The 14090-nt window shown below is 44.4% G+C and overlaps 1 protein-coding gene across 3 annotated transcripts in view; it reads left to right on the forward strand.

Annotated features, from left to right (window-relative positions):
• Positions 1-2606: 2606 nt before the first annotated feature.
• Positions 2607-14090, forward strand: part of QSER1 (glutamine and serine rich 1) — a 1012913-nt gene continuing 1001429 nt past the window's right edge. For all 3 annotated transcript variants that reach the window (XR_013608715.1, XM_078680856.1, XM_078680858.1), the window contains exon 1: positions 2607-2947. Coding sequence is in view for 2 of the 3 variants with exons in the window: in XM_078680856.1 (XP_078536982.1) it covers positions 2847-2947 (101 nt within the window). In the remaining variant the exon portion in view is untranslated. The remainder of the gene's footprint in view (positions 2948-14090) is intronic.

The raw sequence follows: 14090 nt of genomic DNA on the forward strand, positions 1-14090 counted from the left end.
TCTACATTGGTTTTCTAAACCCTAAATCACTTAAACTCTCTGTAAAGCTGCTAGTGTGCTGCAAACTACCACCCTCCTCTGCAATAAACAGCAAAGTTATACAAACTCCAAGTTTGCGAGCACACGTCGGCATGACCATAAATGGCATCTTAAGGCACATGGCTTTGAGCAAGGCTAGGTCGTAACTCGTTTGCCTTAGTTTCCAATGGTCTGACATAATTTAGCATATTTCAAAGTGGCAGTGAATCCAGTACATTTGAGAGCAAAGTCATGCACAGAGGAATCTAAGTGAACCCGTGGAACAGTATAGGGTATAGGCATAGGTTATGAGCAAGGGGTCCATTCAGAAAAGAATCCCAAGACTTGTTTATGTTTTGCCAAAAGTCCACTTAATGGGAAAGAAGCAAAAATTAATTAAACACAGGAGTTCAAGATCAAGATCAAGATCAAGATCAAGAATAACTTTATTCGATTTTAGTTAAAAAAATCACAAAAGCACAGGTAAGTATACATTTAAAAACACAAATTCATATTCATCTTAAACGTTAAAATTCGTTCTTTTAGGACAAGGCAATACGGAAATATTAATACAATATTATAAAAGGTTCAATCAATTCATTGTTAATCTGTGTCTGATTATACTTTTTTTTTTAAATGACACAAAGTACATGGTCATCTCATCTTCCAACATTTGCAATCTCAGTAGTGCCGGTCTGAATTGTCTTAAACCCCACTTTCCCAATAAAATGTTTAAATATGTACAACACAGGAGTTAAGTATTTGACTTGCACATAGAGAGCATGTGCATTATTCTTTAAAATCTGTGTAGATGAAACCCAAGAATTGAAAAGCAAATGGACTTCTGTAATCCCTCCTCTACCCCTCATTTTTTCCAGTCACCTTAGTAACTGTCAAAGTGGCGGTTGGAGGTAGTAGGTGAAAAGGGTGAAGATATGTTTTTTTTAATATAGCCCAAAATCCATTAATTAGGTATCTTGGCACCTTTTGGTTTTTCCCCACCTAATCGGCTATTGTACAGATATGTCTACTGGAGCTTGTCTGTCTGTGGGAGGAAAAAGATGAGGGTTCAAATGATAGAGTGCACCAATAAAAATCTCTCAATGTTTTGAAAGTTTTCACTTTGCTGAAGATATTTACAATCTGCTAGTAAGGAGCTCACCTTGGAAGAACGAATGGACTACATGCAGAATACCATGCTCCAGAATCTTTCTTTATAAATGATGGCCGCACCTATGTGGGAAATACCTGGTCTTGTTAATCTTGCACCTACATGGTCAGGTGACACAATACTCTTGAAACCCAAGTGTAACAAAAAGTTAAGTACACCCCATAGTGAACACATGGTAAACCCCTGCCCGATCAACTGCATTGTAGGCATGTTCACTCTGCCATCAATTTATTGGGATGTGGTGGGGGAAGAGGGCCATGTTCAAGTGCAGACTGGTATTATTTGAAATCTGTCATTGAGCCAGTCTCAGGATAGCCAAGTATTGAAAATGCAATAGGTCTCGCCTTTGATTAAGTTAAAGCCATTAGCCTTGCTAATGGTATTGTATAGCAAAGCAAATGGCTTTAACTTAATCAAAGGTGAGACCTAGTGCATTTTCAATGCTTGTTTTTTTACTTGCGAAACATGTCACTCAAAGTGTCAAACTTTAAGGCTGTTGTGTTACAACAATGGCAATGTAATTCATAAGCAAACGGAAAACTTGCGTGTCCATCCCTTGCATCATCTCAGATATGCCGTGGTGGTCTTTCCTGTGAGCGTTGTAAACAAAGCACGAAAGGAATGATGAGATGCTAAACGTGGGTCAAAGCTTATACTTACGTGCACGTTTACTATTTGGCATTTCTATTAACAGTCACTCAAAACCAATCAATCAGGGGGTTTATAAAGCGCACTACTCACCCGTGAGGGTCTCAAGGCGCTGGGGGGGGGGGGGGGGGGGGTATTTGCAAACGACAAATATTAAAATAACTGCAATTTCTACAGCCCCTTCACTATGTTCGCTCCAGCATTAACTACACTGTGGACATTTTTCAAACGCGCCGTAATCATAGGAGTTTCCCTTGCCAAATATCGCTCACTTACGAGCAACCCGCATGTTATTTGCATCAGCTTCCCCTTTCTCCCTCCTCCAGATGTTGATATATTCATTATCGAAGCCTGGAAGACAGTGTAGCACTCCACTGACACGTTTGTTCCGAAGGCCACTAAAGACGTGGGTGATAGCGGCCATCTTGAAAGGGGGTGAGCGGTCTAAATTTACCAGAACGTAGGGCTTGTTTACTGTGTTGTTTCAAGCATTAATGGCTGTCAATTGTTCACAATAACAATGCTGCTATAATTGATTTAGTAAATAATATAATAATTATTCATTCTAAATATTTAAATTAAGTTATACAATAATCCAAAAACCCCGTTTACTGTTTTGGCAATCAAAGATTAATAATATATCTAAATCTGCTGAGAGCTCCTATTTGATTTGGAAAACAAATTCTACTGTAAGATGGCCGACTGGCTTGAATTTTTCATGTACAGAGTACATAATTACTGTCCTCTCTCTATGTCTATTTCGAATGAAGAACTCAGAGGAGGTCCCCGCAGTGGGTAGGTGGCGATGGTACTGTCCTGGTGCATGCTGGGAAGTGAACCAACATGGGGGAGCTGTGCTGCACCTCGCAGTCCAATAACATTGAATAACAACAATAAATATTAACGCGGAGTCAACCGCACGGTGCCTGATCCACTCGCTTGCACCCTCTCTGCAGCTTCCCCCTGCACGTAGGCTCGAAATGTGAAGGCCCCCGCCCATCGTTCCCGGATGATGGAGAGGAACTACCCGAGCAGCAGCTTTAGCGATCCGCTGGCTCCCTCCGCGCAGACAGCCGCTTGGGCCTACGAGCGAGCCGGCCTCAAACCCAGGTGAGCGGTCCCAGAGAAAGGAGGCAGTGTCTAAGCGAACACACAGATCTCAAAAAAGGGCGTTATTATATTTTCCGGATGAGAGTCTAGTTTTTTGTGTGGTGCATAGACCTTTAACTTGATATATAGGGAAAGAGGCTAAGGTTCTAGTGATATACAAAGGACACCAAAATCCACCTCCGGTTTAGTGTTGTACAGGTGGATCCAGTCATCAAAGGATAGGCCGTAAAGGGAGACACATTGTTCGGTGAGGACTAATTGATACTCCAAAGTTGTCAAGTTTTGCCCTTGCGCACTCTAACGTTCTCCCTAGTCAGGTCGTTTTTCCTCAGCATTTAACCATTAACTGAACTTTCTACATCATGAATTCTATAACCCCCACATTTATGTCACTGTTCTACGGAGTCTGTCGAGAACCAAAAGGGTCCTGTCATCTCAAACTTAAGACACTACAGGGCATATATGCAAGCTCCTATCGCCACCACAACGTCACTTTTACCAACGTTGTGGTGACGATAGGGGCTGTGCCTTATGTACAAGGCAGCGTTAAGCCACTTAACGTGGCTTAACGCTGTCTTGTACATAAGGCCCCCTTTCACGCTATGGTTAGCGTGAAAGGGGTAGGCAGTGGGTTTGGCAGTGGGCGTTACACTGCCACACCCATTCATTTTGACTCTGCCCCCTAAGTACAAGGGTACTTAGGAGGCAGCGCAAATATTAAGACTAGGTAAATCCTGGTCTTAAGTTGGCAAAACGAGGAGAAATGCAGTATTTCTCCTGTTTTTGCTTTTTCCATGTGTGTTGCCTTGGCAGCACATGGAAAAAGCAAAATGCCATCCTTTGTTTATGTACTTGTTGGTGTCTCTTCCTGTACATAAACAAACCTTTAAAAAAAAAAATGTCATTTTGTCACTTTCATGCGTGCTGCATGAAGCAGCACACATGAAAGTGCCAGACTGGCATTTTAGGATTGTTTATGTGCAGGAAGGGACACCTTCCTACACATAAACAATCCTTCCTTGCACGCAGACACCCGCCTGCATTGGCGCTAAGTCAAGTCAAGTCACAAATTTGTATAGCGCGCTACTCACCCAGAGGGTCTCAAGGCGCTTGAGGGAAAGGGGATCGTTACTGATCGAATAGCCAGGTCTTGAGTTGCTTCCTGAAGGAGAGGTGGTTCTGGGTAAGACGGAGGTGAGAGGGGAGGGAGTTCCAGGTCTTGGCCGCTAGGTAAGAGAAGGATCTTCCTCCCATGGTGGTTTTTCGGATGCGTGGGATCACGGCGAGGGCTAGGTTTGACGATCGAAGTTGGCGGTTGGGGGTGTAAAAGGAAAGGCGATTGTTGAGGTAGCTGGGTCCTTGGTTGTGGAGGGCCTTGTGTGCGTGAGTGAGGAGACGGAACGTGATTCTCTTGCTAATAGGGAGCCAGTGCACGTCTCAGGTGTTCTGATATGTGGTTGTGTCGAGGTAAGTCCAGGATGAGTCGGGCGGAGGCGTTTTGAATGCGTTGAAGTCTTTTCTGCAATTTGGCTGTGGTTCCGGTGTAGAGGGTGTTTCCGTAGTCTAGTCGGCTGGTGACAAGTGCTTGGGTGACCATTTTCCTGGTTTCGGTGGGGATCCATCGGAAGATCTTTCGGAGCATGTGTAGGATGTTAAAACATGATGATGAGACGGCGTTGACTTGTTTGGTCATGGAGAGGGATGAGTCTAGGATGAATCCTAAGTTGCGAGCATGGTCTGTTGGTTTGGGTGCGCTGCCTAGGGCCGGGGGCCACCATGAGTCGTTCCAGGCAGGGGGGGAGGTTCCTAGGATGAGGACTTCCGTCTTGTCCGAGTTCAGTTTTAGGCGGCTGTTCTTCATCCATTCGGCTACGTCTTTCATCCCTTCGTGTAAGTTGGTTTTGGCGGTGATTGGGTCTTTGGTGAGGGAGAGGATCAGTTGGGTGTCGTCAGCGTAGGAGATGATATTTAGGTTATGTTGGCGTGCGATGGATGCGAGGGGACTCATGTAGACTTTGAAGAGGGTGGGGCTGAGCGAAGATCCTTGTGGTACGCCGCATATGACTTCGGTGGCTTCTGATCTGAAAGGGGGGAGACGGACTCTTTGTGTTCTTCCTGCGAGGAATGAGATGATCCAGTCCAATGCCTTATCTTGTAATCCGGCGTTCCTGAGGCGTTGAACTAGGGTGCGGTGGCATACCGTGTCGAACGCTGCGGAAAGATCCAGGAGGATGAGGGCCACTGTTTCCCCGTTGTCGAGCAGTGTTCGGATGTCGTCTGTGGCTGCGATGAGGGCGGTCTCGGTGCTGTGGTTAGCTCGGAAGCCGGACTGTGAGGGGTCAAGGGAGCCGTTAGACTCAAGGAAGGCGGCGAGCTGGTTGTTGACGGTCTTCTCAATTACTTTTGCGGGAAACGGGAGAAGAGAGATAGGGCGGTAGTTCTTAAGTTCGGTGGGGTCTGCAGAAGGTTTCTTTAGAAGGGCGCTGAGTTCGGCATGCTTCCAGCTTTCCGGCAAGGTAGCGGTGTCGAAGGAGCAGTTGATGATATCTCGGAGTTGGGGTGCGATGACGGAATCGGCTTTATTGAAGATGTGGTGGGGGCATGGGTCGGTTGGAGATCCGGAGTGGATGGAGTTCATCATGCGGATGGTGTCATCGGTGCTGATTGGGGCCCAGGCGCGGAGGGTGGTGGTGGGGGGCTTTAGTACAACGGTAGGGGGTGAGGAGAGGTCACAGAAGCTGTTATGTATGTCTGCGATCTTGCTGTGAAAAAATGAGGCTAGTGAGTTGCATAGATCTTGAGATGGAGTGATGTCGTTGTTGCCGGCGCTGGGATTGTTGAGCTCATTGACGATGCTGAAGAGTTCTTTGCTGTTGTGGGCGTTGTTGTCTAGTCGGTCTTTAAATGCTGACTTCTTAGTGGTGCGGATCAGTTGGTGGTGCTTGCGGGTGGCGATCTTGAAGGCGGTCATGTTGTCTGCGGTTGGGTTTTTTCTCCAGGTTTTCTCGAGGGTGCGGCAGTTCTTTTTGGAGATCTTGAGGTCTTCGTTGAACCAGGAGGCGTTTTTGCTTCCTGGTATGTTGGGACGGTTTTTTAGGGGTGCTAGTTCGCCAGCGCTAAGAAGCTGAACATAGCGCCATCGCAGGGGGAAACGCAAGGCTGCTCCACATTCTTGTAAATATGGTGCAGCCTTGCTTTTCAGAAGTGGCGGAGCATGGCGTTAAGCCAAGGACGTTAACGCCATGCCCTGCCACTTCCTTGTACATATTCCCCTACATCTCCCCTTTGTTAAATAACAAATACAAATTACCATAAACGCATCACTACTCTTCAATAAGTTGTTTTGGTACTAAAATCAGTCACTCAGATCTGGTCATGTGAGGCTGCATAGATAATGGAGAAGTGTCCATGACTGGCACTGATGACAAAGACATTGTTACAGTTGTTGTGCTCTCTGGATTCTCAGGTGGATCAGTCTCACTTCCGAATCTGGAGTTGGCGAATGCTGAGGCAGGTACTTGAAATGCAAATAATCTCATAATGGACTTTCCAGGACAGTGAGCAGTCAATGTGTGTCCTTGAATAGTCGGAACACTCAGAAGGTCCGCATAAAAAGGAGCATTAGACTTTCATTTCTCTGACAATAACTTGGTCTCCTCTTTTATGCAAAGTGCTCCAAACACAGTGGCGTCTTTCCGCATATGTTTTCATTTTGCGATTGGGAGACGAATCAGTGGTGTATATTCTATCAATGTCAATAGATTTTTTTAGTGGTCCATTGTGGCAGTTTGGTCCTTATTACTCTCCCAAACATTAAGATGGCAGGGCTTTCACCTGTAGTAGAATGGGTATTGACTGGTATGCACGAAGAGTAGACTGAAGAAGTGATTTGAGTTCAAGCTTTTCCAACACAGTGTGTTGAATAGTCTTCAGAGTGGTCCTAAATCTCTTGATTTTACCTGTGGCCAGAGAGGTGTGCTTTTCTGAAGCTTAACATTTAGATGAGTGAGGACATTTTAAATTCTTGACTATTAAAAGGTGGGCAATTGTCAGATTTCAAAATTGAAGGAACACTCCCTGTTGCAAAAATACTTTCTAATCTCTCAATGATTCTGTCATGAGTAGTTGATAGCTCTTCGACAAGGGAAAAACAAGAATATTAATCAACAATTACTAGTAGATGATGCTTATTATCAAAGGGTCCAAAAACATAAATTGCAGTCTTCTTCCATGCATGCCAATCCTCAAAAAATATACATGCTATGCTGCAGATTTTATCAGGTCACCCTATATTTAGGACCTACTTGCCCATTCTGGCGAGTTGACAAAGAACAGGTGTTCTCTTCAGTCAGAAAGTTAAGGAGCAATAAAGATGCCTTTAAATCTTGTATTCATCTTGTCACATTTGCTATGTGTTTAGAGACAGAGGTCAGAAGTCAGTTTACAATTACTTTTCCTTCTCTGACTGCAGAGTTCTAGAATTTTGTAAAGTGAACTGTCTGACCTGCAGTAAGAAATGTGAAATAAAAGGCTGTAGTGTATCAGTTTTTCCCTAACACTCTTTTAAATAGCTAATAAGTCAACTGTACAAACATTTCAAAATGTATTTCAGTAGCTGTGAAAGCCCATTTTGTGTACTGTGACGAAAAAATTATTTTAAAATAATGAACAATTTGTATGTTTTACATGCTGATGTGCAAATGGTAAATGTGTTCCGAAACCCAATTTTCACAGATTATGGCTAATACACTATATAAATGTATCAGTAAAGCTGCAAGGTAGTGGGTAGGTTTTTGCCCTTTTCTTCGACATTTACTGTCTGTAAATGACAATGCGCTACCACATCATGCTTTAGTAATATATTTATTAAAAGTGCTTGTTTAAAGGTGAACTGAGATTCACTCCTACCTGTGCCATGATGGTAATGCTAATGGTAAACTGAGAGTTAATTCAGGGATCATGTGTACACTAAATGTGGGCTAGATACACATGGAGCAAACGTTTCATATATTTAATCAAACTAAAGAGTCTTGTTTGGTTCGGCAGAAATGATAAACTCACATATTTGAAGGTGCACTCGTATGTGAGAATGAAGAAAAAGGCGACTGTAAAATAAAATATTTGCCAATGATCACACAATTTGAAACCAGTTTACAGGTCAAGTACAGTTAGGCAGATTACTCAAGTTACTCGACCTGCTGATCGAGTAATATTTCTATGATTTGTCAAGGCCTGCATGCTTTGGAAGATCAGACATATGTTTAACAAATGCAGGGTTGTTTTTGATGGAAAGCAGTTGCACAAATGACGTTCCCTTAACTCTTTTTCAACTCTTTCCTCAAGACGAGGGAACCACACTCTGTCCTGTAGAGCTCGTTTAGCAGCAACAACTCCTGTGTGTCACTCATGGGCCAGTTCAATAACTTGCTGTCTCAGACTCTCTGGTATGACAATCTTTGACCCTGGTAAGATGATGCCTTCTGGGGTAACTGAAAGGTCTTCCTGCATATTTTTGAACTTCTTATATTCACGGTCATTATGAAGAGGCTCAGTATGTTTTTGCCACGATTGATGTGTAATAATTTCTTTCAGTATTAGCAAATCTCTGACAATGTTCGTGGCAGCAATGATTCGTTCCACTGATATGGAAGCAGTGGTACTGGATTTCACGATTAAGTTAACATAAGCATTAGCTGCTTTAGAAATAATGCCATGACACTGTATTGGCACATGTGAGCAGTAGTCAGCAGGGTTTTGATCTTTGCCTGGACGATGCACAATCGTATAATCTTCCTCCTGCAATCCCGGTCCCCATATCTCAATGCGAGGGGGCATCATGGCCTTAGGACTGACAAACATGGTGAGCAGTGCTTGGTGACAACTATGAAATGCTTTCCATACAGATAACATGAAAATGCTCACAAACCCACCTCACAGCAAGGCTTTTTTTTCAGGTTGTGAATAGGCATTTTACAACGAGGACAGACTTCAGCTTGCATAAGGCACACAGTGTCTTGGGGCATTAGGATGTCCAGTGTGCTGCGCAAGGATGGCCTCCAACCCAACTAGGGTTGCATCAACAATGAACTCCGTCTACAATTTCAGATCAAAATATGCTATTTCAGTGGCGTTCTTAATTGCAGGCTTGATTTTCTTGAAGCTTTGTTCACATTCATGTGACCATCAAAATGGAACGTTTCGTTAAATCTCTCAATGGGGCACTTCTTACAGTGGCAAAGTCACATATGTACCATGACCAGTTACTGGCCATACCAAGGAAGGATCGCAGCATAGTTACATCTTGTGTGGGAGAAATGGATGACAAGGCTGGTACTTTATTTGGATCCATAGTCATTCCCCCATCATAAAAGATTGGACCAAAAAACTTGAGTTTGGTTTATGAAACTCACACTTTGCTGCATTTAAAGTGAGACCTGCATTGGCTAGTATACAACACACTTGCGTAAGAGCTTTATCATGTTCCTTTTGTATGGCTCCAAAAACTAGAATGTCATCACTGTAATTGAAAGCATTTGAGTGACTGTATTATGCAAAACATGACATTCTGAAAGAGTTCTTCAGCTGACGGCACTCCGGAATGTAGTCTTTCAATGAATCAGGATGTTTACTCACCTGTGAGGATCTCAAGGCGCTGGGGGTAGGGGTAGTGGGGTGCAGCTCCGGATCAGCCGAAGAGCCAGGTCTTGAGGCTCTTCCTGAAGGTGTGCAGAGTGGGGGAGTGTCTCCTGCTGACTGGGAGCTCGTTTCAGGCTTTGGTTGCGATGTAGTCTTTGATATCTAAACCAACCAACATGAGTCAACAAGCATTTGCAATGCAATAGGTCTCGCATTAGGAAAGTTTGAGCTATTGGTATTGTAAATTACACATTTTTTATTTATGTGTTGGTTTTTAAAATAGAGAAATTAACAGCTTTGTCATTTACAATGCCAATAGTTTTAACTTTTGCAAATGTGACACCTATAGCATTTGTAATGCAATATGTGTTGTATTTACGTGACTTAGATGTATTGATATTACAAATAACAATGGCTTTTAATTTTTTTAAATAATTAATACTTAAATTGAATTTATTGTAATTTTATAATGGCAATAGCTTAAACTTTTGTAAATAACTTTTGTAAAGATTATGTTCAGTGTATTTTATTGTGACGAAAATCCAAGAACAGAAGTAAAATATTAACATTTTTTTGTGACATTTGTAATAAAGCTTGAAACATTGAGAGGACATATTTGAACCAGTTGTTGAATGGTTGCACAGATTGGCGCTGAGTGATGTTGTGGTGGTGACGAGTGATGCTGTGGCATTCAGTGATGCTGTGGTAGCGCAAAGTGATGTTGTGGTTCCCCTGAGTGGTGATGCTGTGGTGGGGCTGAGTGATGTTGTGGTGGTGCGATAGATAGATAGAGTGAGGGCGAAAGATAGATAGTGAGGGTGAAAGATAAAGAGTGAGGGCGATATGGAGAGTGAGGGCGATATGGAGAGTGAGGGCGATATGGAGAGTGAGGGCGATATGGAGAGTGAGGGCGATAGATAGATAGATAGAGTGAGGGCGATAGAGAGAGTGAGGGCGAAAGATAGAGAGAGTGAGGGCGAAAGATAGAGAGAGTGAGGGCGAAAGATAGAGAGAGTGAGGACAAAAGATAGAGAGAGTGAGGACAAAAGATAGAGAGAGTGAGGGCGATAGAGAGAGAGAGTGAGGGCGAAAGATAGAGAGAGTGAGGGCGATAGAGTGAGGGCGATAGAGTGAGGGCGATAGAGTGAGGGCGATAGATAGATAGTGAGGGCGATAGATAGATAGTGAGGGCGATAGATAGGTAGTGAGGGCGATAGATAGATAGTGAGGGCGATAGATAGAGGGAGGGCGATAGATAGAGGGAGGGCGATAGATAGATAGACAGAGTGAGGGCGATAGATAGAGTAAGTACGATAGAGTGAGGGCGATAGATAGATAGTGAGGGCGATAGATAGTGAGGGCGATAGATAGATAGATAGATAGGTCGATAGACAGAAAGAGGGCGACAGTAAACATCCCGTATTCGAGGAATTTACTGTGTGCAATTTTAATTTTGATTCAACGTTTCAATGCGTCCCCTCGAGCACCTGTGTTATGCTACTAATATAAACAAGATGGAGTTTAGGGGCATAAGTATAGCCTTCACCATTAAAAAGCAAAAATCACCCATGGTATCTTGCCCAAAAGGAAAAGTCATAGTAATTTCTCAAGTTAAAAGTCATCCACCAGTTTACTTTTCATCTAAATTAGCCGACTCTAGCACTCATGCGTTTTGTTTTAATTTAAAAGCTATTCCATCACAAAGAAAGTTCTCTTCGTAAAGACATCTGCCCAGCTACAGGCTAGACTGCCTGTTGCGAAAACGACTAAAACATGAAAAGAAAATGACACCTCCAGCTACAAAATATTTTGGTAAAACGCCAAAGCAACCAAACCAGGCTTTTACTTGTCACACTTTGACAATTCCATATGAGAAGAAATTAAAACGAAAGATATTCTAAAAATGCTCGGAAAATATATGTTCAAGACTCTTCTAAGTCCAATTAATTACCACACTCCTATCAATGAAACTCCTGAAATGTGGCCTATTGTGATCCACTTCTTGCCTCTATATTTAACCATGGACAGTTATTTGCCAAAATGGAATAGCATAAATGATATCAAATATGTTTCAGTCATTAACAACATCAGTTGGTTGTCCCCTTAACCTAGCCACAGTCTACTATTTGCCGCTGATGAACAATGGTAAGGGAAAGCATTGAAAACTATGAAAAAACGTCATGTTCTAAGACTTAGTTCATGTCCCCCTGAAACGAGGGGTGTCTTGAGTAGTGACAGATGAAGTCAGGGGTATCAAAGGTCAAAACAAGGGTAGCTACCGTTACACCCAAACGATGTCCTTTACTTTCAATGTCGAGTTGGTTGTCTGCCAGCTTGCTATTCTGACCAGAACGCACGCAACCTTTTGCCTGGATCAGCGCTCAAATACATAAACAGTCAGGGAGAATGGGGGCAGCAAAAACAAACATTCCAGAATAGGACAAGGACAGCAGACAGCGAGACTCTGGCCCAGAGGATCAATGGCATTAACCACAGCAGGACCTCGGTCAGTATACTGTGGAAACCCTAGCTGGAAAGATGACTAGCGCAGATCAGACTTAATAACAGCGGCAATTGGCGCCCTGATCTCAAATCATGGAAGATCAGGGTCAGATTAATTGATATCAGACAGGAACAGTCGGGACAGGATAGAGACATCGGTGAAAAAAAACACACTACAGACAAACCTAGCACATCTCTAATACAGCCGCTGACCTGGATGGGCCTGCTGTCGTGTCGGTCCATAGATCGAGGCCAGTGAGTGTGTGTGTGTGGGGGGGGAGCCGCTGCGCTGCCCCCTTCGCTCGATAAACACTGCTGCTTGGGCGGCTGGCTGCCCCCTGGCACCCACCACAGCTCGGGCTTCAGGGCTCGTTTTAAGAAGCGCGTTTAGGGGGGACAAAACATCAATCTCGCATGAGCTGTCAGGTTCTTGAAACAACCCACAGGGAACGAGGGAATGTTTACATCTCCGTTTTAGGGAAAGGAACAGTGGGGGTACCACATGCAGAAATGTCAGCCAGGGGTGGAAAATATAGAGAGAACAACTAATACAACAAAAGTGCCGAGGGGTACTTACATACAAAAAACCTACATGTGTTGTTATGAGGCCGCTGGTCCTACGGTGCTCTTTGTTACATCCCTCTCTTCGGGCACAGCTGCCCACTGCTGTAGCTGCCGCTTCCTCACTATTGTTCCTGAAGCTCAGGCTGTTGCTGCTGCCAGCATGGACATCCCCTAGCATTGAAACTAAAGAAGGACGCGCGTGACAGAACAATAACCGAAGCAACCTTCAGTGCTAATAGTCTGGTGGCCATCTTCGCACTTTCGTACATGTGTAGAAACTTAAAGAAAATTCATGTTCATGTACCTTAAAAGTGGTACATGTTAGAATGCTGACACAATTATTGCTTAGCACCTTTTTTGGATCGTTTATCACCTTTTTTGGATCGTTTATCACAACTAGCTGCAGCAAGCTGGTAATACGAACTGTATTGTGTTTTCCATGAAATGCGTCTATTTTTATTATACTCTACTAATTCCCATGTTAGGCAGCCATTATCGCCTGTCCGGTTTCTGATTGTTAGGCTCCGAAATGTTTCTAGTACCGTTCGTCTTTCAGCGCAGCGGCCATCTTTAACTTTCGTCGAGAGGACTTTTCTGTAGTCAGATGTTGAGGTTTTACCAATACAACACAAGAAAGCAGCCCGGGCTGGGCGGAAGTCAGGCAGCCCTCCTCGAGACAGAGGCGGGGCCTGACCAGAAGCAGGAAGTGGAGCGCGACCGGAGCTTCCCAGGAGGCAGGCTGCAATGGCCGGCGCAAGGCTCCGGAGCAGAGAGAGGAGAGCCCTGCGTGCAGCCGGCGTCCGCCCAGGAAGCCAAGGAGCGGAGTGCTAGTGTCCCTGTGCCCGTTGACGCCGGAGGGAGCAGCCCCGGAGCGGGACCTGGCTGGGCACGTTGTCTCCCCGGAAGAGTCCTGCGGAGGCGAAGTCCCGGTGAGTGGGGCTCTGTGCTTGCGTTTCTGGGGACAGGAGGTACTCGGGGCATGTTGAGGGCTGCAGGGGCCATGGTATTTGGAGTCCCCAGTGTGGGACTCCAACGATAGTGCCGGCATCGCTCCAGAGCCCACGAGGCTCCCCAGGGGCACTGGCTCGAAAGCGAAACTGACTAAGCACACACAGCAAGTAGCTAGGAGCGCACTCCCGCGGTGAAAACTGGAAACGAAAAGCGCGTGGCACATTGCTGTCCACATTCCCAAATACGGGCAACATTAGTTGTCTTGCTGACAGCTTTCAATGCTTTCGCATTGAAAGCTAGGTCAGCTCGACCTAAAAAGGTAGTAATGTACCTGCAGTTTTCCTCCAGTTCGAGTTGGTAATACTCTTTGTTCAAATCAAGGCGGGAAAATACTTTAGCTCAATATAGCTGTGTAATAACGTCAGCAATGTGCTGAACTGGATGGCGTTCTCTTTCAATCGCCTTGTTACCTTTGCGCATATCGACGCAG

Source organism: Lissotriton helveticus, chromosome 3_1 (genome assembly GCF_964261635.1).
Source record: "Lissotriton helveticus chromosome 3_1, aLisHel1.1, whole genome shotgun sequence".
NCBI classification, from domain to species: domain Eukaryota; kingdom Metazoa; phylum Chordata; class Amphibia; order Caudata; family Salamandridae; genus Lissotriton; species Lissotriton helveticus.